Source organism: Petromyzon marinus, chromosome 47, assembly GCF_048934315.1.
Source record: "Petromyzon marinus isolate PM22_M1 ecotype Great Lakes invasive population chromosome 47, UKy_Petmar_22M1.pri1.0, whole genome shotgun sequence".
In the NCBI taxonomy this organism is placed as follows: Eukaryota; Metazoa; Chordata; class Hyperoartia; order Petromyzontiformes; family Petromyzontidae; genus Petromyzon; species Petromyzon marinus.
The window spans coordinates 9,608,193-9,633,116 of NC_133713.1; the positions used below are offsets into that span (position 1 = coordinate 9,608,193).

Consider the following 24,924-nt stretch of genomic DNA (forward strand, 5'->3'; position numbering starts at 1 on the left):
GCAGCAGCAGCATCATAATACACGTTGAGGGTGGAGGAGGATAGGGTAAGCACCTTGCAGGTTGACGAGCACTGGAGTGCAACCCAGTGGTTGGTGATTGAGGGTGAAGAGAATACCTAAAGCCCCACCCTGTGGTGGTGAAGAAACTGCGACCGGAGCAGCTTCTGGGAACCGGCATCGGGAAGGAGGAGACGGCACGGGAGCCACGACGCGCAGTACTTGCCGTGCCGACCTCATAGACTTCATTCTTTTCGCTCCCCCCCCCCCCCCCCCCACCGTGCTGTGGCCTGACAAACACTGACCCGGCTGCCATGAGCAAGCTGAGCGGCAGTGCGCCGGAGCCCCCACAAGGCCCTGCGGCGATTCGCGTGGGAGTCGGCCATCTTGCGTGTCAAGAACACGCAAATTGGACAATTGGGCCACGGCAAATTTTGCGCGATCTGGGAATGGCGGCGGCACCCGCACCCCCCCCCCCCCCTCCCTCTTGTCCTCGTGATGACACCGGGCAGGGTGAGAATTCGATGGAGGCCTCGTGATGGGGGGGGGGGGGATGGTGGTGGTCGAGGTGGGGAACACATTCCTGCGGAGGGAGCTGGTAGGAACGTTGGGTTGCTCGGTCAGTGGCCAGGGTCAACGGCAGCACCACGTGGTGTATTCCGCAAATATGCCCGACTGTGAGGGCGGGCACAAGCCGGCGTGAGTAGGTTAAACGTTGAGTTTTATAAGGGCACTACGGGGTGACCAGCCTCTCCCCACCCCTCCCACCCCCCACCCAGCCCCTCCCCACCCGCCCCACCCAGCCGCTCCCCTCTCCACCCAGCCCCCCCCTCCCATTTTTGGATGCATGACGGACGGACGGACACAATAATCCCCTGTGGGCTGGTGTAACCAGGAGGTTCCTACCAGTATAATGTTCTTGCAAAATGGCCGTACTCCTGTTGCTAATGAAATTTCATGATGGCGATTTTTCTGGTGCTGCTGATAATAATGATGATCATTTCAATTTTTTGTTCCCAGCTGGTAATAATTTTGCTGCTCCCACTCTTAATGTTTTTGTATGTTGCTGCCGCTGATGGTGGTGATGCTGCTGCTGATGATGATTACTTCAATTTTCCTTAGACTGCGACTAATGTTGTTGCTGCTGATGGTGACAAAGATGATGATGATGCTGCTGTTGTTACCGTTGCCACTCCTGCTTTTCATGATGATGACGAACTCGATGACAAGTGTTTGCTTGTGTGCCGTACAGGCCTTGACAGAGTGCTACTTGCTAACAGCACTTACCCCATAAGTATGTTAAGGCTAATAATAGGGGTTTTCCCCTTTTTTCTGGCAACAAAACTGAAACCTTTTTACAAGGATTCATGTCTGCATTAACCACAATACCTGCAGTCAAAATGCAAACAAAAAACATACAATGATAATATATGATGATGCATTGTCCTTGAAACTGATTGGTCCACACCAAGGGACGGCTTTCTTTTGAGCCTCGACACAAATTGGTGCTCGACCAGATGACGCCAAAAGACGTACAGCTCAAAGACAATGCACTATCAAAGTAATGAGGGCTCGGGGTGAGTACCAAAATATAATAATAGTAATAGGGTTTTTGACCTTGTCTTTGAGCTGTACGCCTTTTGGCGTCATCTGGTCGAGCACCAATTGGGTCGAGGCTCAAAAGAAAGCAGTCCCTTGGTACTCTTTGGTTCTATTCGGTAAAGTCACAAAGAGTATGGATCCTTGCTGTCACGAAAGCTTAAAATCTAGAACAGTCCCTTGGTGTGGACCAATCAGTTTCAAGGACAATGCATATATTATCATAGTATGTTTTTTGTTTGCATTTTGACTGCAGGTATTGTGGTTAATGCAGACATGAATCCTTGTAAAAAGGTTTCAGTTTTGTTGCCAGTAAAAGGGGAAAAACCCTATTATTATATTTTGGTACTGGCAAAGTAGGTCTAATGATGTGTTAAGGCTATAAGGGGGATCTATGTCTTTGTCCGCAGAAGAGTACCTGCGCTACGCCCACGGCCTCATCTCCGAGTACCTGGAGACTGAATTGAGTTCTCGTTTGCAAGAACACTTGGGGTGAGACATCCGCTATATAAACACTCACCTGCCTGTGTTTTATCAATAAAGCTGCTAACCGGGGGCATTAATACCCTATCTTCTTCGTACCGCTGATGTTGATGTAGAGCAACAACTATCGAGGTGGTGGTTGAGCCAGATTGCGTCGGGAGAAGCGGAGTGGTTACTCTGGGCGTCTGAAATAGAGCTTCATAGCTCATCGGATTCCTCCAGTATAAATAAATATTATGATTCCGAATCGGGTTCAATTCTCAAGCACGGCTAACATCGGTGGCGATCCGTAATAGAGATTTTGTTTTTGCATTAGATCACGTAAGTATAATTGTGTCGTTAAACCCGCCACCACCCGACACAGCCAACTGTTAAGGTTTGTCACGTAATCAAAACGTGCCAATTCGTTACGAGTTCAGCGCACAGGTGTGATGGAAGAGTGAACCCACGACATTTAAAATTCGAAACCTGCTGCTGTCTATTTCGAGTTTGCATGTCTCTCTCTCATCCTCATCACGGTGTAGTGTATAGTAGTAGCGTATAGTGTAGCGTATAGTGTAGTATACTACTTCAGCCCACCGGTGTGTTGGAGAGGAGATCCACAACATTTACAATTTGAGTGCCGTGACATTACAACACCCGGTATTATCGGGCGACGGCAAGGAAAGAACCCCCCAAAAAAACCTCTTGGATAATATTGGTTGCCACAGCTTACGTGTCATATCGGTGGTGATGATCAGTACCTGCTCTGGGCCCTCCCATTCCTGTATCATCTCTGGCCTTTTAAAACAACAACAACCTGGATTTGGGGGTGGGGCGCCGGAAAAATCATTCTCGGCCGGCGCGTGGGAACTCCACGAGCCCCCTTGTGCTGACTCAATGGTGGACTCTGGTGGACTCGGGAGGTCTCAGGTGGACTTAGTAGTCTCAGGTGGACTCAGGGGGACTCGGGGGGACTCAGGTGGTCTCAGGTAGCCTCAGGTGGACTGCTGAAGCGACAGTCACCTGGCACTTAAGCCGAGGACTGCCTGCAGCAAGAGTGACAATAACCGCATTTCCCCCAACAGCCTGTGAGGACTATATGGTTGATTTATGTCGTTGTGCGTGGCGTGCGTGTGTGTTGCAGAATCTTTGACGTGTCCCTCGTCGCGGAGGGAGAGCACCAGGCCTCCAAGGTGATTCCTACGGTCGGCACGGCAACGTTTGCGCGATCGGGCCGTGTGTGTGTGTCCCTGTGGTCACGGCGATGGACTCCCAATCCAGAGGTCGTCGTGAGTTCAAGTTCTGGTCGTCAGCTCGGCCCGTCGTTGTGATTCAAATGGGGCCGATAAAACGAACACTGTGGTTTTTGTCTGCTTCACCCTCTGTGTGGTGTATATATATATATTTTTTTTCAAAATACTTTCCAATTATTGCTTCCGCAAGGACAGATAGCATCGCTCCGTGTAAAGGACGCACTGCGCAGTGCGTCCTTTACACGGGCGCGACAGCGCATGTGGAAAAATACACAGGCACGAACGCACATAGGCACTCGCCTATGCACACTTGCAAACACGCACAAACGCACGTACAAGCGTGCGCGCAAACACGCGCGCACAAGCATACGAGCACGCGCGCACAAACCCGCGCCAGCATGAGCTGAAATAGACCGTTATCACATCTGCGGGATTCATTGCACCAACCTGGCCGTGTGTGTGTTGGCTCAATTGGTCAGCGGCGCACACTGCTCTACGAACCCGGCGATCCCAGTTCGATTTCCCGCTCCCCGCCTGTCACGGTGGCGAATATCCGAACCGGTCATAGGACTCCCCTAGAGTACCTTGTGCAGTGTGTAAACTTCAACACTGGGGAGACAAAGACGGCCGGGCATGACGTTGGCCATCCACCCCCTTCGTGTGCCGTACTGCCCCTTCATGTGCACTCGACAACAGCACTCGCCCTCAACGATCTGTTGAAGGCTGTGTGGGGGATCTTTGTCTTTTGTGCGTGTTCGTGGGGAGCGTTGGCGCAATGTGCTACGAACACGTTGAGCAGAGCTTGATTACCAGCTACGGCTATCGTCGGTGGGTGATTGACCTTCGAACCGGGACTCCCCTACGTCGAGTCAACACCGAGTCACGAGCTGCAACGTTCATTTCGGTCCCTAAAGAAGCTTCCAGCGTGCGGAGCACGAAACGTTGACGATGGTCACGGAAGCGGCACAACCCGAAAACGCATCGCACAGCTAAGCAGCCGCAGCCGTGAAAACAAACCCACGGCACTGTGGCCATCGTCATCTTTATTTCGGTGAGTTTTTTTTGTTTTACAGCTTACGCTCGGGCCGATGTATTCCGAGCCGCCGCCAACTCGGACGACACATTCGCGGCGCGACACCTCGGATAGCGAAGCTCAAAAAATAAACACGTGGGGCCCCGTTGGAAAGCGATAAAATAGTTTGAATGTTTGCAACGTGCCGCCACGCCGCGGCAAAAATTCCCCGGGCAAGAGCCGGGGCGGAGTGCGTGACCGCACTCGTGCGATCCGGCGGCGCTTTGGGGGAGGCATCGTCGATGTGCCGTTTGCCAAAAAGCGCTCCGCTCGGTGGGCTGCGAGGTGACCAGGAGGTGGCAGTGCAGCAAGTGGGTTCCCAGCCGAGAGCCGTCTTCCGCCTGGGTGTTTTCCAGAGTCGGGGTGTTGTGCGTTTCGCAGAAGGGTGGATTACCAGCACGTGCGTGCCGGAGAGAATCCCATGCGTCTTGTCAACGAAAGGAGCCATCCATTTAGTACTTTACGCAAAAATCTGTCAAAACTTGACCCCCCCCACTCCCTGTACACACGCGTGAATTTTTGCAAACCCCCCCCACCAGCGTACGTGTGCCTGACGCACCCCCCCCCCCCCGAATCCTATATAGCGGCCGATATTTAATCCACGCAGAAACGATCAAGGATTAATAATATGAACGTGTTTAAGCAAACAAATAATCCACCACCAGAATATTTAAATAATTTGAAGGCCAATGTAGACAAATTATTATTGAGGCTTCACCCTCCCACCCCCCCGTTTCCTATGCGTACGTACATTGTCAGTAGACCCCCCCCCATACACAAGCGGTACGCATTTACTAAATGGCCCCAAAGACATTGCGCCTCCGATGGGACAAATAACGTACAGAGGTACTAATAAGTCCTTATTTTACCCTCCTGTGTGGAAGGACAAAATGGTCTTGAGACTCGGTGAGGCCTTCTCGGTGAGGCAAGAAGGACATTTCTTATACCTGCGCCGGACTCGCGGACGCTGGCCCAAACAAAATGCGCAGCTCAAAGCTCTGCACTGTCCACGAGGAGCTGTTGCTACGGGGACCGGGAGGTCGTTGATCGACGGCGTTGGTCGTGGTTTCTCGTCGAGCTTTGTTGGGCCCCGTGCAGGGCTGTGCCCCTGTTCACAGTGAGGCTCGCAGGGGTGCATGCTGGGAATTGCTCAGGGGGAAAAAAACACAAATGATCAGAGGTGTGACATTGGCAATTGAGTAAAGTTAATGGGGCCCGGCTCTGCCTCACTGTGTGCTGCAAAGAAAAGCCTTGGACCTGAGGCGACGTTCAAGGTTTGAACGCTTTTAGAACTGCCTTTTTGCCTTTAGTTGTACTTCCTTCGCACGTCCGATAAGCACGGCTGGCTGCGTACGGTGCGAAGGAAGCTCGCCGTGCGTACTCGCGCGCACACCCACTGCTGGACCGTCGGCTAGGATCTACCCAAAACGACCGTCGCCATCTTCCCGCGGTCTCGCGACGCGGCGGCCCGCGAGCTGACGTCGGCGCCGTGCATCACCGAGCGCGTTCGCCCGCTCTCTTCGCAGAAGCGGAAGCGATGCGACCTGCGGGTCGAGGCGGCCGAAGACTACTCCAAGGGCTCGCACGGCGCGGGGAAAGCGGCCAAGGTGAGGGGGAGCGAGGGGGGCCACGGCGCCCAAAGTGACCGCTTTGCCGATCGCACCGCCGGCGATCCCTTCGGTTGCAGATTGCGGCCGGCGCGTCGTCGTCGTCGTCGTCGTCGGCGAGCGATGCGCGAGCGGGTGGGTTGGCGGGCGGGTTCTGCTGCGTTGTTGGTGAGTGGCGGCAACCTGGGTTCGCGGTGAGTGCTGCCTGCCGGCGAGTGGAACGCTTGGTTGTAGTTGAGGTCCGTTGAGCAGCGCGGTGAGCTTTTGTTGAGAGTGCTATCGAGCATTGCCGAATTGGTTGAGCGCGTCCCGAGTTCGTGAGTGGAGAGAGCTGGTGAGCGGCGATCGTTGTCCCTGTCGCTAGTGTTGGGGAGTTATTGGCGGGGAGGAGACGTTTGTGAGTTCTGGTGAGCGATGTTGAGTGGCGAGTGATGGAGCGGTGAGTTCGTAGAGTGTGGGCCGGCATGCATTTGTTCATTGCTCGCCACTGATGTTTGTTAGCCATGGCTGGGAATCCAACTCGGGTCATCGGGTTCTTGAGTGCGAACCTCTGCGCTATCGCTCCCCACAGTCACACACAAAGACAAAGATTCCCCCCTTATAGCCTGAACAGACTGTAGGGGCAAGTGCTGTTAGCGAGTAGCACCTATGAAGGCCGGCACGGCACACGACGGGGTGAATGGCTAACACCACGCCCGGCCGTCTTTGTCTCCCTAGTGGCGATGTGTACGCACTGCACTGAGTACTTACTTGAGGCTGAGTTGACCTAGGGGAGGCCCAGGACCGGTTCAGATAATTGTCACCAGTGTTGACCATGAGCGGGAATCGAACCCGGGTTGCTGGGGTTCGTAGCGCGGCGCGCTAACCGCTACACTGCCACTCCCCATATTTACACACGGACACAAAGACACAACTCTCAGAGACACAAAACAGACAAAAAGACAAATCATTCCCACCGATAAACAACCCATGCCAATTTTCACCGAACCACCACCACCACCACTCTCTGGGTCTCTTCAACGGACAGCCGCTGTTGACTTCTCTAAAGCCGGTACCGACTTTATGAACCCTGGGTGCAGAGATGTTAACTCCCTCACCTGGTATGCAGGAGGTTTGTGGTTTCGATCCTGACCCCCGACGTCTGTATATTTTGAGTTTGCATGTCCTCTCTTCTCCGGGTCCTCCGGGTTTTTCCCCTCCACATTTAGAAAAAAACGTGCGTTTAGAGGATTCGCCTGCTGTAAATGTCCACACGATGACAAGCCACCTTGTTGAGCCATCATTTGTGGCTGGGTCGCTTCTGAAAAAGGGCACCGTAGCTCGGTGTGGGCCTTACACCTGGTACAATAAATAAAGGGGCAATAGAGCCACGTCAACCGGTGATTTACACACAACCTTATGCCCAATCAATTTTCTCCGCCACTGTTTCTATGACTTATTTATTTTTTCCTTCTCGATTTGAAGTTTTCGTGACTGCACGGATCGATACTCTTTGGTTCTTTCGGTAAAGTCACGTAGGTAAAGAAAATAAAAATGTATATTTTTTTTTATTTCAGTAACCCCGGGTCACTCAACCGGAATCAGAATATTTCATCATACTGAAGGAATCCGATGAGCTATAAAGCTCTTTTTAACAGATGTCCAGTAGGGGCCGTCAGAACGTTACAACAAACAATATAAAAGCACGATAGGGGTACAAAGTATAGGAAAGGTAAAAAAATCACTTAAATATATATAAAAATAAAACTGCATTTTTTTTTCCCAGGTAAAGGCCCACTGAGGTATCAACATATTTCTCCGAAGTGACCTAGCCACAAATGATAGCTCGACACAAGTGTCTGATCGCGTGGCAAAATTCATGGCAGCCATAATAATCTAAAAGAGTCGTCTCAAGCGAGTCGCCGCCCCGGCTAAACAAATGGGCGGAGAGTGGAACTCGCTCGCTTAGTCGGATGCTCTCTCGCCCGCTGTGCCACCTGGCGGGATGGAACGCGAGTAGGAACGCGAGTAGGAACGAGAGTTGGAACGAGAGTTGGAACGAGAGTAGGAACGAGAGTAGGAACGAGAGTAGGAACGAGAGTAGGGACGAGAGTAGGAACGAGAGTAGGAACGAGAGTAGGAACGAGAGTAGGGACGAGAGTAGGAACGAGAGTAGGAATGAGAGTAGGAACGAGAGTAGGAACGAGAGTAGGAACGAGAGTAGGGACGAGAGTAGGAACGAGAGTAGGAACGAGAGTAGGAACGAGAGTAGGAACGAGAGTAGGAACGAGAGTAGGAACGCGAGCAGGAACGAGAGTAGGGACACGAGCAGGAACGAGAGTAGGAACGAGAGTAGGAACGCGAGCTGGAACGCGAGGAGGAACGAGAGTAGGAACGAGAGTAGGAACGAGAGTAGGGACACGAGCAGGAACGAGAGTAGGAACGAGAGTAGGAACGAGAGTAGGAACGAGAGTAGGGACACGAGCAGGAACGAGAGTAGGAACGAGAGTAGGAACGCGAGCTGGAACGCGAGGAGGAACGAGAGTAGGAACGAGAGTAGGAACGAGAGTAGGGACACGAGCAGGAACGAGAGTAGGAACGAGAGTAGGAACGAGAGTAGGAACGAGAGTAGGAACGAGAGTAGGAACGAGAGTAGGAACGAGAGTAGGGACGCGAGCAGGAACGAGAGTAGGAACGAGAGTAGGAACGCGAGTAGGAACGAGAGTAGGAACACGAGCTGGAACGCGAGGAGGAACGAGAGTAGGAACGAGAGTAGGAATGAGAGTAGGGACACGAGCAGGAACGAGAGTAGGAACGAGAGTAGGAACGCGAGCAGGAACGAGAGTAGGAACGAGAGTAGGAACGAGAGTAGGAATGAGAGTAGGAACAAGAGTAGGAACGCGAGTAGGGACGAGAGTAGGGACGAGAGTAGGGACGCGAGCAGGAACGAGAGTAGGAACGCGAGCAGGAACGAGAGTAGGAACGAGAGTAGGAACGCGAGTAGGAACGCGAGTAGGAACGAGAGTAGGGACGCGATCAGGAACGAGAGTAGGAACGAGAGTAGGAACGAGAGTAGGAATGAGAGTAGGGACACGAGCAGGAACGAGAGTAGGAACGAGAGTAGGGACGAGAGTAGGGACGAGAGTAGGGACGAGAGTAGGGACGAGAGTAGGAACGCGAGTAGGAACGAGAGTAGGAACGCGAGCTGGAACGCGAGCAGGAACGAGAGTAGGAACGAGAGTAGGAACGAGAGTAGGAACGAGAGTAGGGACGCGATCAGGAATGAGAGTAGGAATGAGAGTAGGAACGCGAGTAGGAACGCGAGGAGGAACGAGAGTAGGAACGAGAGTAGGGACACGAGCAGGAATGAGAGTAGGAATGAGAGTAGGAACGCGAGTAGGAACGAGAGTAGGAACGAGAGTAGGGACGAGAGTAGGGACGCGAGTAGGGACGCGAGTAGGGACGCGAGTAGGGACGCGAGTAGGGACGCGAGTAGGAACGAGAGTAGGGACGAGAGTAGGGACGAGAGTAGGGACGCGAGTAGGGACGCGAGTAGGGACGCGAGTAGGGACGCGAGTAGGGACGCGAGTAGGAACGAGAGTAGGAACGAGAGTAGGGACGAGAGTAGGGACGAGAGTAGGGACGAGAGTAGGGACGAGAGTAGGGACGAGAGTAGGGACGAGAGTAGGGACGAGAGTAGGGACGAGAGTAGGGACGAGAGTAGGGACGAGAGTAGGGACGAGAGTAGGGACGAGAGTAGGGACGAGAGTAGGGACGAGAGTAGGGACGAGAGTAGGGACGCGAGGAGGGACGCGAGTAGGCGACCCGGTTAATTAATTCATCGGCTTTGCCGTTCCCCGGCGCTCGTGCGACGCGAGCGATTCGGTGATGCTGCGGAGTTCGCGAGGGGCACGTTTGAATGTTTAACGGGCAAACGACCCGCGGCGAACTCCGTCGCCGCTCGCTCACCTGATGCTTATGGACGATGGTGACTCAGTGACCGATGTAAACGATGTTTGTGCTCGTCGGGTGGGACGAAGGCCGCTGCCAATAGCGGGGAAAAGCCAGGGGCCTCCAGAGGGGGAGAGAGCGAGAGGGCCACTCGGAGAGAGAGAGGACGACTCGGAGAGAGAGAGAGGACGACTCGGAGAGAGAGGACGACTCGGAGAGAGAGAGGACGACTCGGAGAGAGAGAGGACGACTCGGGGAGAGAGAGAGAGGACGACTCGGAGAGAGAGAGGACGACTCGGAGAGAGAGAGAGGACGACTCGGAGAGAGAGAGGACGACTCGGAGAGAGAGAGGACGACTCGGAGAGAGAGAGAGGACGACTCGGAGAGAGAGGACGACTCGGAGAGAGAGAGGACGACTCGGAGAGAGAGAGGACGACTCGGAGAGAGAGAGGACGACTCGGAGAGAGAGAGGACGACTCGGGGAGAGAGAGAGAGGACGACTAGGAGAGAGAGAGAGGACGACTCGGGGAGAGAGGACGACTCGGGGAGAGAGAGAGAGGACGACTCGGAGAGAGAGAGGACGACTTGGGGGAGAGAGAGAGGACGATTTGGAGACGGAGGATGACGCGGGGAGAGAGAGAGGACGACTCGGGGAGAGAGAGAGAGGACAACTAGGAGAGAGAGAGGACGACTCGGGGAGGGAGGGCAACTCGGAGAGGACGTTTTTGAGAGAGAGGACGACTCGGGGAGAGAGAGAGAGGACGACTCGGAGAGGACGATTTGGAGACGGAGGATGACGTGGGGAGAGAGAGAGGACGCCTCAGGTAGAGAGAGATAGAGAGGTCGACTCGGAGGCACCAGGAGGAGGAAGCACAAACCGAGGAGTGGGAAAGCAGCAGCAGCCACGCAGTGGCGAGGTAGAGCTGGCGTCAATTTACCCCCTCCAAGCTCCACCGGACCGGGTCCTCCTCAAGGCCTGCGTGAAGTCCCACGCTGAACACTCACAAATATTCCTGCCCCGCCCGTCGATCGGTGAACCAAGCAATTTGCCTCCCGTCTGAGTCGGGCACAGGAGACAATGGCAAAGTAGGCAGAGCTTCACAACCGCCTGCGCAACCGAGTTCGACTCCCGTTCACGGCCAACGTCGGTGACGAATATCTGAACCGGTCCAGGGGCCCACCCCTATGTCAACCCGGCCACAAATCGGCACCCGGTGCGATGTGCGAACATTGCCACAAGGGAGAAAAAGGTGGCCGGACGTGGCGCTGGCCACCCACGCCCTTGCGTGCCGTGCCGACCCTTCATGGGTTACTCTCTTACAGCGCTTGCCCCAAAGGGTCCCTTAAAGGCTACACAGGGGACCTTTGTCTTTGCGTTAAAGAGATGGCTGAGAGCGCAGGTGGTTGTGCACCTGCCAGTGAGCTCAAGTCATTCAACCCTTGGCATCTTCATCCAGCAGCGGATTGATCATGGCTGCTGGTGCTGCTGCTCACGATTATGATGAAGGCACACATTGCAAAGATGTTAACTCCTTCCCGCAGAACGAAAAGCGAGTTTCGCGAGAGCACGGCAGCGAGATGTTAACTACCTCGCCTAGTATACAGGAGGTCGTGGGTTCGATCCCGACCGCTGCTGGTTCTGTCAATGTCGTGGACATTCCATATTCTCTACTAAAACAAACGTGAAAATGTAATTCTCATCAGGCCTCATTGGTGTCAATTGCAGTCTGTCTCTCTGGCCTCTCAGTTTACTATGAAGAAGGGCCATTGCCTGAAACGTCGCCTATTATATATGTTTACTTTCAAGACCATGCAGTGTTGTTATTGATGAACATTTTTGAGTTGTTGTTGTTGGCTCTGCTTTTGCACAACTTCCAAAGCAGCAGCACAAGCACCATCACCAAATAATTTATGGCGAGATGTCAACTCCCTCGCCTGGTATGCAGCAGCTCATGGGTTCTATCTCGACCCTGACGCCTGCTCAGTATGTGGAGTTTGCGTTTCTCTCACCCCGTGGTTGCGTGGATTTCCCTCCGGGTTTTTCCCCTCCACATTTAGAATCGACGTCGCGCGTTTTAAGGAGTCTTTCGGCTGCTATGAATTTCCGCGTGGTGGATAGGCCGCTTCGTTGAGCTGCCATTTGCGATAGCCAGGGTCGCTCGTGAAGAAAAATCTACACAGCAGCTCTGTTGGGGCCGTACTCTGGGGTAAAATAACAAATAGGAGGAGGAGGAGGCAGGGGAGGGGGGCGACGGCGACCGGCCTCGCCAGTGCTGCCTGGGAGTTGAACGAGACCTCGACGGCTGATCCAATAATAAGCGGGCGGCATCTGGACGTTGCCCCCCCCCCCACCCGGCGTGGGCGTGTGAGGCGCGTTTAGCCGTGTGGGGGGGCGGGGGGGGGGGTTTGCCGCTGTCGGCGTCGGCCGACAGCTTGGCCGGAATGATGGCAATCGGACGCCCGCGTCAAAGTAATCAGGGGTCCCTGCGGTCGTGTTTGCCGAACTCTGCTCCAATTAGGAGCACAAGTGGGGGCCGTGCGTGTGTGTGTAGCGGTGGTACCCGATTATCTGCACCGGTCCTGGGCCTCCCCAAGGTCGACTCGGCATCGCACGAGTACCTGGTGCAGTGTATAAACCATGGCCACCCACCCCGCCGTGCCCCGTGCCAGCCTTCATAGGTGCTTGCAAAACCGCACTTGCCCCCCACAGTCTGTCAAGGCTATACGGGGGATCTTTGTATGTATGTATGTTGAACTTTTTTAGGACCCTACGTAGCCAACCGTGCTAATCGGAGGCGCGTGCGCGCGTCCGTTTACCCATTCAATGAAATCGCGCGTTCCCATCACGCATTGATGAGACACAAGGACATTGATGCATGTTTAACGCGTTGACCGCTCTCCATCCCGCACAGCCAGCCCCGCTCGCCACACCGCTAGCCGCCGCCGCCGTCATCGCACGCTTTAAATTACACCGAGGGGGGGCTCCGAGGCGGGGCCTCACCTTTTACAATCGTGAGCTCGTCCTCGCTAGTAGGAACGACAATATAATGATGGTGATGGTAAATATATGAATGTGTTGAGGCGGAGAAACATCGGATCCGCCGATGAAACGCGACACACGTGCTGTTCGTCTCGCTCGAGAGTCAAGAAGCCCGCTCGTTTGCAAGTCAAAACGAGCGGCATTGTCATTGTTTTCACTTGCATCGCCGCAAACCGCTCTTGGGCTTGGTCCAGGTTAGAAGGTTATGGGCGCGCGTGTCTGTGTCCGTGTGCGTGTGTCTGTGTGCGTGTGTGTGCGCGTCTGTCTGTGTGCGTGTGTGTGCGCATCTGTCTGTGTGCGTGTGTCTGAGCGTCTGCGTGGGACGTGGGGAGCGGTAGCGCAGTGGTTAGCGCGCTTTGCTAGGAACCCTGGCGGCCCGAGTTCGATTCCCGCACCACGCTGAATACCAATACCGGTAATGATTATCTGAACCGGTCCTAGGCCTCCCCTAGGTCGACTCGGCCTCAAATGAGTGCCTGGTGTGGTGTGTAAACATCGCCACTAGGGAGACAAAGACGGCCGGGCGTGGTGCTGTCCACCCACCCCCACGTCTGCCGTGCCGGCCTTCATAGTTCCTTCTGCTGCAGCAGAAGGAACTATGCAGCAGAAGGAGGGCAGTTATCCTCATTGCTAGCAATACTATCGGCATCGGCAGCAGTTATCATTTTTGGCATCTTCATCATCAGCGTTTTAATCGGCTGTCAACAGCAGAAATATTCGCAGAAGCAGGCGCACCGTCATCAGCTGCAGTAAGAGTCCTAGCATTATAATCAGCATCATAAAAACCATCATCATTACCCCAGAGCGTGTAAACGCCAACACTAGGGAGACAAAGGCAGCCGGGCGTGATGTGTAGTACTCGTCACACTACCCATCTATGCACCCTGCTGACCATAATAGCTGCACGTTACACTTGCCAGTGTAAGTTACACGGGGGTTCTTTATGTTTTGTGTGTGTTATGTTGTTGATGCCGTGTATGTCTGTGTTCGTATGTAATGTTGCTATGCGATGATGTTGTGCGGCGATGTATATGCGATGGAGCTGTGCGTGCGTTTGTCTGATGCTGGTGTAACCGTGTGTGACGTTGGCGACGCGGGGAGCGGTAGTGCGGCGGTTAGCTTGTCGATTCTCGCTCACGGCCACCAACGCCACTGACAATTATCTGAACCGGTGCTGGGTTTCCCATAAGTCGGCTCGGCCTCAAATGAGGGAGTCAAAGGCGGCCGGGCGTGGTTGCCGGCCACCCACCCCTTCGTGTGCCCTGCCGGCACTTCGCTGGTGCTCGCTTAACAGCACTTGCCCCAACAGTCCGTTCAGGCCAGTGTTCGTCACTCATTTTCAGAGAGGGGGCCAACTTTCGCCAATAAGACATCATCAGTGTGAGGGTGTCGCCACACATTTGAAACCATCGGGGGTTTGACAGCAGCGCGATGATGATGGGGTCTGTTTTTACTTTTTGTGTATTGTCAGCGGCCGTACAAAATGCCGCCAGTGGCCGCCCAGTGGCCCGCGGGCCTTGCAGTCAAGAACCACCGGTGTAGGTTATCGGGAGGATCTTTGTCTTTTTGTGCGAGATGCTGATGTATTGCTGTGCGCTGTGTCTGCGTGCGCAGCCTGGCAAGCAGACCACAGCGCAGAGAGCCTTGGCCAAGGTGGACCGCACCGGGATGAAATCCATTTCCAGCTTCTTCACAGCCAAGGGAGAAAATAAATCCTGAGCCTCTGGAGGATAAACCCTTGCCGGATAACCTCCTGAGCCAACCGGTGAAACCATCATCTACGTCACAGTTGAGACTACTCGCAAAGTCGCCGGCCCACTTGCCTGCTAGGTTAGTGATTAAACTACCGCCACTGATCCATGGTGGAGTCGCTGCCTGAGACATTGCTTGAACCATCTGCTCATCCCCCTTTCCACGCCACGTGCTTAGTTCCCATCCTTACTCCCTGACACCAACTCCTGAACGTCACCAATCAGTGGCTGAACCCTGTGGCTAAACCCACCTGGTTAGTCAGTGGCTAAGCCAACTGGCTGTTAACTGACTGCAGAATCTCAACACGTTCATCATTAACACAGTGGCCCTTACAAGAACATAATGGGTGACGTTTTGGGCAATAACCGTTGCCAAAACCGTTAGCTATTATATATATTTTAGCTTTTAAGGCCACAATGTCATTGACGATCGTGTTGAGTTTTGTTGTTGTTTGTGCTCGAGCACCACTGCCAACGCACAGTGCCAGATTATCCTAGTAGCACAAGAAGCTACACATGTAGCTACGGGCCCCGCACTTTCAAGGCCCCCGCACTAAATGCTTTCAAGATACCAATTCCGGTTCAGTGATTCTGCACTTGCTCTATTACCATAGTACTATACCGCCTTCAACTTTTACAAACGACTGGGTGTTTAAGGATAGCGATTTGTCGTATTATCTGGCTGTATAGAAAATAAAAAAATACAATTACTTTCTTGATTTGAAGCTTTCGTGACTGCAGGAATCCATACTTCTTTGGTTCTTTCGGTAAAGTCACGTGGTTATAAATGAAATAATGCAAATCACGACGTTTCGATCGCAGCACAAGCGGTCGTCATCAGGCAAAAAAAACCGTCGCTGAAACGAGATCGCTCGCGACCTGAAACCAGCCCATCGCCAACTTCGATAAACCTTCCGGCTAAACGCACTGCCGAAACCTCATGAGCTTCAAAGGCACGGGGCTATTGAGCCCCGAAGGACCAAACCGCAAGAGCAGAAGCCACCATCCGGCCAAGCCACCAGGGATAGATTTAAAATCTGCATTCACGGACAGACGCGAGCGCATGCGCGTGTGTGTGTGTGGGTGCGTCACTGGGGAACAGTAGTGTAGATGTTAGCGCGCTGCGCTACGAACCCGGGGAGCCGAGTTTGATTCCCGCTCACGACCATCGCCAGTGACGGTCATCTGAACCGAGCCTGGGCCTCCGCCCCCTAGGTCGACTCGGCATCAAATGAGTACCCGGTGCGGTGTGTAATCATCGCCACTCGGGAGACAAAGGCGGCCAGGCAATGGTGCTGGCCACCCACCCTCTCGTGCGCCGTGCCGGCCTTCATAGGTGCTACTCGCTAGCAGCAATTGCCTGAACAGTCTGTTACAGGCTATACGGGGGGGGGGGGGGGAGGGATCTTTATGTGTGTGTGTTTATGCGTGAGCTGCAACCGTGGGGAAAAGCAATAAAGTTATCCTGACGCCCACGGCTGCACCGGCTCTTCATTTGTACACACCGCGGCGCGTGAAGGCGGGCGCTGTGCCCTCCCCTAGGTTGACTCGGCCCAATGTGTACGCTGTGTCAAATGCCGCTGCCGCCAGCCACCTCCATCCGCCCTTAATAGGCGCTCGCTAACAACACGGTGCAAGCTGGCTTGGTGGGAGGAGGGGGGGGGGTAATAGGGTTTGTGTGTGCATGGGGAGCGGTGGCGCAGTGGTTAGCGCGCTGCGCTACGAACCCGGCGTTTCCCCGACTGCCATTCCCGCTCAGGGCCAACGTCGGTTACGATTGTCTTCAATCGGTCCTGGGCCTCCCCTAGGTCGACTCGGCCTCAAATGAGTACCTGGTGCGGTGGTGTAAACATCGCCACTGGTGCTGCCCACACGCACACCCCCTTCGTGTGCCGCTGCGGCCTTCCGGCGTGTTCCTCGCAGGCAGCGCTTGCCCCAACAGTCGTATTGAAGAAATGTGCACCACTGAGATGGAACCAACAACCCCTGGGGTTACGAGGCCAGTGCGGTGACCACTGCACCCGCCCTGCCAGCATGCGCGTGCACGTGTACATAATTGCCTTATCTTTTCTAAAAATAATTACTGCACACTTACCCCATTAAACCCTTGCCTGCGTGCCTGCTTATCTGGCCAGATTAGCTTTTCACGCACGCAAAGACAAAGGTCCCCCATGTAGCTCGTGCATGCTGTTGGGGCAAGTGCCCTTAACGAACGAGCACCCGTGGTGTGGCCAGAACCGCGCCCCACCGCCTTTGTCTTGCCCGCGTTGATGTTTATGCACTACACCAGGGTGCACATTACGGCTGAGTCGACCTAGAGGAGGGGGAGGCCTATGCTCGGTGCAAATGTTCGCCAGTTAATTGGCGGTGACGTCACCACGGCGTTTGTGCCAGGCTGGGTGTACCAACGATACGAGGCAAAGATCCCCCGTGAAGTCTTCAACAGACTCGGGGCAGGTTCTGTTTGCGAGTCGCGCCTATTCAAGCCAGCACGGCACACGACGGTTGTGGGTGGCCGCGCCCGGCCGCCTTTGTCTTCCCCACCGCGACACGCGGCGGTGTAGCGGTGGGACGCGATGACGGCATTGGCCGCGATTCGCACCTGCGATGTCATTCGCCCTAAGTGCTCGCTGCCCATGCACGGAGGCATGCTTTACGTTGTCGTTCGCGGCAAGTCTTATTTGGCGCCGAGTGGATTTGCATTGTCGTGTTGCGGGGCGGGGGGCCGGTGGGGGGGGCAATAGGGTGACGTTGGGTTCTCCAAACACGGGCGGAACGTCTGGCTGACGTTCAAGAGTCTTGAGTTCTAGAGTCGTGGACCGAACAAACAAAACGCGAAATGTAAATTCGCGTTTTGCCTTGGCCCGTCGCCGATGTCACGGTGTTGCTGCTGCTGCTATTGTTGTTGTTGACGATTAATTATTTATTATTCACAGCAATATCATTTGGGACAAACGCTCCGAATGGAAACGCCTCTGAATGCAGGCCTCGCTTACAGGGGTAGAGGCAAAGGCGCAAGCCCTGCAATGGCTCGCTCACAACACTGCTGGCAGAAGGCCCACCGCTGAAATGTTATCTTATACAGATTTATATCGCCCCTTATTCTAAGGCGCTTTACAGCAACTGTAAAATTGTACGTAAGGTGATAGCGGTTGAAATAAAGAGTGGATTTATTATTAAAAGTTGCGGTGGTGACAGGAGAACAGGTGGAGGTGGTTATGGAGTGGTTGGGGTAGTGGCAGGGGTTGGGTTAGTGATGGGGGTTGGGGTAGTGATAGGGGTTGGGGTAGTGATAGGGGCTGGGGTAGTGATAGGGGCTGGGGTAGTGATAGGGGTTGGGGTAGTGATAGGGGTTGGGGTAGTGATAGGAGCTGGGGTAGTGATAGGGGCTGGGGTAGTGATAGGGGCTGGGGTAGTGATAGGGGTTGGGGTAGTGATAGGGGTAGTGATAGGGGCTGGGGTAGTGATAGGGGTTGGGGTAGTGATAGGGGTTGGGTTAGTGATGGGGGTAGGGGTAGTGATAGGGGTTTGGGTAGTGATAGGGGCTGGGGTAGTGATAGGGGTTGGGTTGATCGGGGTTGGGGTAGTGATGGGGGTTGGGGTAGTGATAGGGGTTGGGGTAGTGATAGGGATTGGGGTAGTGATAGGGGTTGGGGTCGTGATAGGGGTTGGAGTAGTGATGGGGGTTGGGGTAGTGATGGGGGTTGGGGTAGTGATGGGGGTTGGGGTAGTGATGGGGTTTGGGGTAGTGATGGGGGTTGGGGTAGTGATGAGGGTTGGGGTAGTGATAGTGGTAGGTTTAGTACGTGCAAGTCATTGGTCATTGGTGCTAAGACCATCAACTCTACCGCTGGGAATCTGGTTTACTCATTGGTTCTTTCGGTAAAGTCACGTAGTCATGGGCGACTGAAACTTGGAATCAAACCCAGGCCCTTAGTAGTGCTGGAGCCAAATCAGTGTCGTTTTACCCCAAGTCTGTCTATTCCGATTGTGTTATTATTGCCATGGGGTGAGATTAAAAATATATTCGGGGCAAGTGCTGTCAGCGAGTGGCAACAACAACATCCGCCATTCGCCACTAAATGGCGGTGACGTCACCACGACGCTTGTGCCAGGCTATGCGCACGTTGAGGCCACGTGAAGTGTCGAACGCCCACTGGCAGGAGGTCACGGGACAGACCCAGGTGCCACGGGTCGACTGCTGAGATGACTGGCTGATGCACCACCTGTGCCCCCTACTGTGCCAACATGCTGTGCTTTAGCTACCCGGCGCTCCGCGCGTTGTTGTGAGCGTCGCTCCTCCACCCTCCGTTGTTGTTGGAGGGCGACTACCTAGTCGCGTCCTTCACGAGCCTCCACAGAGGCCGATTTTGACACCGCTGGTACCAGTCATCGGCAAGTCCACTCAGCTCCACATCCTTCTGTACCACGTCACTCCATCTCTGCTCTAGCCCGTGCCGCGCCCGTTTATCCAGCCGAACAAAAGCTGTTTCGGCATGCGGTTGCTGGGCATGCGGGCTACATGACCCAGCAAACACAGCCTTGCCTGCCGGAGGAGCTCACCGATGGGACTTTGTCCAGATCTTTCAAGGATTTGCGAGCTCCTCACACAATCCAGCCTGATTAAACCCAGGATGGGTCTTAGGCACGCCAGCCTAAATGTTTCTAACCGGTGAAGATGTTCCATTCGGGGGGGTCCACGTTTGGCAAGCGTAAAGAAGGGTTGGAATGACCGTGGCCGAGAAGACCTGAAGCTTAGTGCGGAGCGACAGACCAGGTAGCTTCCACACAACGTTACCGCAACCGATGAAAAGATACTGCCGCTCGACTGATTCGGAGTGAGACCTCTGCTGTTAAACTGGAGCCGGTCATAAGCACACTGCCCAGGTATGGGAAACTCTCCACTCTCTCCACAACTGCCCCATCACCGATTGGGAGTTGTGGGGGTGGAGTATCCGATGGTACAAAATACCCAGGCAGGTGCTTAGTTTTGGTAGGGCTGATGGTAAGGCCCCATCTCTTAGTGGCACGCTCCAGTCTCAGCAGCAGCGTCTCCAACTCCTCCTCTGAATGAGCAGCTATTACCAAATCATCAGCATACATAACGTGGTTGAGCAATAGGGAGCCATCCCTTGACCGCACCCGGGCATTCATCAGCCTCCCATTATATCTACCAAATGGAGGTTCCCCCGGTACAGCTATTGAAGGCTTCACGAACTACGTGGTCAAAATATATGTTAAAAAATATGGCAGCCAGAGGACATCCCTGTTGCACTCCAAGGTGAACAGGGAATGGCTCCGACTCCCGGCCACGTACAGTAATAGAAAAAAGTATTTGATCCCCTGCTGATTTTGTACGTTTGCCCACTGACAAATTAATGATTAGTCTATAATTTTAATGGTAGGTTTATTTGAACAGTGAGAGAAGAACAAAAAAATCCAGAAAAACGCATGTCAAAAATGTTATAAATTGATTTGCATTTTAATGGGAAATTTGTATTTGACCCTTCTGCAAAACATGACTTGGTAATTGGTGGCAAAGCCCTTGTTGGCATTCACAGAGGTCAGACGTTTCTTGTAGTTGGCCACCAGGTTTGCACACATCTCAGGAGGGATTTTGTCCAACTCCTCTTTGCAGATCTTCTCCAAGTCATTAAGTTTTCGAGGCTGACGTTTGACAACTCGAACCTTCAGCTCCCTCCACAGATTTTCTATGGGATTAAGGTCTGGAGACTGGCTAGGCCACTCCAGGACCTTAATGTGCTTCTTCTTGAGCCACTCCTTTGTTGCCTTGGCCGTGTGTTTTGGGTCATTGTCATGCTGGAATACCCATCCACGACCCATTTTCAATGCCCTGGCTGAGGGAAGGAGGTTCTCACCCAAGATTTGACGGTACATGGCCCTGTCCATCGTCCCTTTGATGCGGTGAAGTGGTCCTGTCCCCTTAGCAGAAAAACACCCCCAAAGCATAATGTTTCCTCCATATTTGACGGTGGGGATGGTGTTCTTGTGGTCATAGGCAGCATTCCTCCTCCAAACATGGCAAGTTGAGTTGATGCCAAAGAGCTCCATTTTGGTCTCATCTGACCACAACACTTTCACCCAGTTGTCCTCTGAATCATTCAGATGTTCATTGGAAAACTTCAGACGGGCATGTATATGTGCCTTCTTGAGCAGAGGGACCTTGCGGGCGCTGCAAGATTGCAGTCCTTCACGGTGTAGTGTGTTATCAATTGTTTTCTTGGTGACTATGGTCCCAGCTGCCTTGAGATCATTGACTAGATCCTCCCGTGTAGTTCTGGGCTGATTCCTCACCGTTCTCATGATCATTGCAACTCCACGAGGTGAGATCTTGCATGGAGCCCCAGGCCGAGGGAGATTGACAGTTCGTTTGTGTTTCTTCCATTTGCGAATAATTGCACCAACTATTGTCACCTTCTCACCAAGCTGCTTGGTAATGGTCTTGTAGCCCATTCCAGCCTTGTGTAGGTCTACAATCTTGTCCCTGACATCCTTGGAGAGCTCTTTCGTCTTGGCCATGGTGGAGAGTTTGGAATCTTATTGATTGATTGCTTTTGTGGACAGGTGTCTTTTATACAGGTAACAAGCTGAGGTTAGGAGCACTCCCTTTAAGAGTGTGCTCCTAATCTCAAGACACTTGGGAGCCAGAAATCTTTCTGATTGAGAGGGGGTCAAATACTTATTTCCCTCATTAAAATGCAAATCAATTTATAACATTTTTGACATGCGTTTTTCTGGATTCTTGTTGTTATTCTGTGTCTCACTGTTCAAATAAACCTACCATTAAAATTATAGACTGATCATTTCTTTGTCAGTGGGCAAACGTACAAAATCAGCAGGGGATCATATACTTTTTTCCCTCACTGTAGTTTTTGCCGGGCCCACGCACCATCATGAAGGTCCTTAATGATCATGAGCAGAGGGCCAAGGACTCCGAAAGCACGAAGACGGACAGAAAATATGGCATCTGTGCAGGACCGCCCTTTCCTGAAACCGCATTGGGGCTCTGCAAGGCTCTCCTCAGCGTGCCTGGCAAGGCGATGTTGAATAATCCTTGCCAGGACCTTTCCTGGCGTACTGAGGAGTGAGATGCCCCTGTAGTTGTTACAGTCTGTGCGGTCCCCCTTCTTAAAGAGGGGGACCACCAAGATATCCTTCCAATCCTGCCGGAACCCGTCCAGTGGTCCAGACTGTTGTTATGATGTCATATAGGGCAGTCTGTACACAAACGCCACCCTCCCTCAGCATTTCGCTTGGGAGATCATCTCTGCCCGGTTACTTTCCTGGTCTCAGACTGGATCGCCTTCAGTACTTTCTCAGTAGATGGCACCTCAGCCAGCCACTCACAGGGGGTGACTTCTTCCAATATTTGAGGCACCGCAGCCTCAGCAGGGTCATCCCCACTTTGTCCCATTATGTTTTCAAGGCTGAGGGAATCCCCCTCCCCCAAGACCTCACAGAAATTCTCAGCAAATCTGCAAACCTGTTTCTGGGGGTCGAAGATTGGATCACCGTTCTTTTTCCTAATGATGGTAATAGGTGTGGCGCTGCAGGTTACTTTTTTTTATAGAGTTAAATAGCGATTTGTGATCGCGGGCCATTGAGACAGACTCCATCTCTTCAGCAACCCGCCACCACCACCCATCCTTGCAGCGCCTCACGGCTGTCCGAACCTCCGAGCTAAGGCTGCAATAAACCGCCTCATTCTCAGACGTGGGATGCTGTAGACGATGAGAGTGGGCCTGTCGCTTTTTCTCAGCCAACCTGAACTCCTCTGTCAGCCAGCGTCTCTGGGGAGGTCTGGACCGTGTACCCAAAGCAGCCATTGCAGCTGCATGAGCCACAGTCCTAAACCTCGCCCATTTCCCCTCGACATCAGGAGGAGTGGGGGACGATGCCAACCCAAACCGCAAGCGATGATGAAATTCTCGCTTGCAACTTTCATCAGCTAGTTGAGACCAGGCCACTTTTGGCTTGAATTGGGTCCTGGGTGTACACATACCACCGGAGTGGAAGAATGGCAGGCGGATCTTACAGATGACAAGTCGATGGTTAGTGAGCAGATCAGCTCCACGGTAGGTCCTGGTGTCAAGGACATCCGCTGTTCCGTCACTATGTAGTCCAGCAGATGTTCTTGCTTGGACCCGGCATGCATCCATGATGTTGTGTGGATGCGCTGATGCCGGAATAGCGTGTTGGTAATGACAAGCCCATGGGCTGCACAAAAATCTAGCAGCCTCCTACCGTTATTGAGCTGATCTGGCCCATGCCTTCCAATCACTCCAGACCAGGTGCCAGCATCATGACCAACTCGGGCATTGAAGTCGCCCAACAAGATGACTCTATCCCGAGGAGCCACTTTCGCTAGCACCTGTGACAGGAGGTCATAGAAGGCATCTGACTCATCGGCCTTGCCTGCATCCCTCCACGGATGTTCGTCTTCGGTGGGGGCATAAGTAATCACGACCACAACTCCTCACCTCCGGTTGATGATAAGGCGATCCCAAAGTAACGTGGGGCTTACCACTTCCCACACCTCGCCGCCATGCTCCCACGCCCCCTTCATTCTTTTGTTCAAAAGAAGAGACACTCCCTGTTGTTTGGCAGTCTCCTGCCCCGAGTAGAGGACTGTCCACCCCTCATAGTGGCAGGAGCCAGAGCCGGTCAACCGGACCTCCTGAATACCACTGAGATCGATGCGGTATCGGTCTAGCTCCGGACAGAGGAGTGGCAGCCTCTCCTCCGCAGTGAGCATTCTAACATTCCACGTGGCCACCCGCAGTGTTTTTTGTTGTTGTTTCTGGAGGAGCCTCGAAGGTAAGGATTCAGTCTCCAGGCTCCGCCAAATGTGGTTTGGCCAGGAGACGTCATAGACGCCTGTCCCTACGGGGCCTCCGGCACAAGCTTAATGAGATATGTTAGACGTGGTTTTGTGGTAATTAATTGAAAGTGGAGGGGTTACCAACCCCTCGCAACCATCCAGAGCCCCCATTTGGCCGCTGTGGTGGTTACAAACGCCATGAGAGGAATGGCTAATTTAACTTGGCCCTCCCCCCCACATGGCACTGCTCACCACAGCGTTGCCATCCGGCACCAACGAGGAGGTAGGGGGTTGTTTTTGCCGGACAAGCAGCACCTATGAAGACCGGCACGGCACATGAGGGGGTGGGTGGCCAGCCCACCACGCCCGGCCGCCTTTGTCTCTCTCGCGGTGACGTTTTGTACACCGCACCAGGTGCTCATTAGAGGCCGAGTCGACCTCGAGGAGGCCCAGGACCGGTTCATAAAATCGTTACTTGAGTGTTGCCACTCGCACGAACGATCACCGCGACGTTTGTCACGATCACGGAACCCTCGTTCGCTCACTCCATTGCCCACTGTCGCTGACACACACAAAGATAAAGATACTCCGCATAGCACGTCTATACTGCTGGAGCAAGTGCTGTTAGCGAGCACCTACACACACGTACACACACGTGTCAACCCTCTCACGTAATAATGACTCGCACACTCATCCTCACACGTGATCACACACTCAATAAATGGTACACGTACAGCCGCTTGCGCTGTTACAACAACAGCGATTGTGCCAGGCTAGGTACACCTTGTGGCCACGTGAAGTGTCGAAAGCTCGCTGCTGGCAGGAGGTCACGGGACGGACCCCAGGTGCCATGAATTCGTTGAATGAAATGCGCCGGCTGTGCTCCCTACTTGGCCACCTCGCTGCGCTTTTATCCGCCCGGCACGCCGCTCGTTGTTGTGAGCGTCGCCCCTCTTGCTCTCCGCTGCTGCCGGTGTGTCGACTGCCGCCCAACTGCCCCGTAGCGTCCTTCACGAGCCTCTTCCACGTTTCGCTGCTGCACGCACCCACATTCCCGCGCGCGTTCCTTTTCATTCGTTGGCACTTCTCTCGCACACTCACTGACTCACCCGCTCGCCGGCTTACACTGCCTCTCGCACTCGCTCACCCACGCGTGGTCACGCGCATCAGCCCCGTGCGCCTCCCAGCGCCGACGCTGACAACGTCGCGCTCCGCGCTCATTTAAGGCGGAGTCGACCTAGGCGAGGCCCGGCACGGTTTTCATGACACCGCACGCAAAAAAAAGCATCCCTCTGCTGCCTGCAGCACGAGATGTTGATGCAAGCTCACACCGTTACCTTCTCCACCTCGTCTCTCTGCTCCTCACCT

At 53.8% G+C, this 24,924-nt stretch overlaps 2 protein-coding genes across 4 annotated transcripts in view; both read left to right on the forward strand.

Annotated features, from left to right (window-relative positions):
• RNASEH2B (ribonuclease H2 subunit B) overlaps window positions 1-15,425 on the forward strand; it is a 38,012-nt gene extending 22,587 nt beyond the window's left edge. For all 3 annotated transcript variants that reach the window (XM_032972136.2, XM_076074382.1, XM_076074380.1), the window contains 4 exons: window positions 2,007-2,088; window positions 3,206-3,254; window positions 5,913-5,993; window positions 14,578-15,425. In XM_032972136.2, coding sequence (XP_032828027.1) covers window positions 2,007-2,088; window positions 3,206-3,254; window positions 5,913-5,993; window positions 14,578-14,682 — 317 coding nt within the window. In that variant the 3' untranslated portion in view covers window positions 14,683-15,425. The remainder of the gene's footprint in view (window positions 1-2,006; window positions 2,089-3,205; window positions 3,255-5,912; window positions 5,994-14,577) is intronic.
• On the forward strand, window positions 6,003-13,755 carry LOC142931052 (uncharacterized). Its single transcript, XM_076074379.1, has one exon. It carries the CDS (start codon window positions 7,946-7,948, stop codon window positions 9,803-9,805), a length of 1,860 nt encoding a protein of 619 aa, XP_075930494.1. The 5' UTR covers window positions 6,003-7,945; the 3' UTR covers window positions 9,806-13,755.
• Window positions 15,426-24,924: the final 9,499 nt, after the last annotated feature.

Excerpts from the sequence above, each read along its gene's own strand:
- LOC142931052 (XM_076074379.1), top strand. The coding sequence starts at position 7,946 with ATGCTCTCTCGCCCGCTGTGCCACCTGGCGGGATGGAACGCGAGTAGG.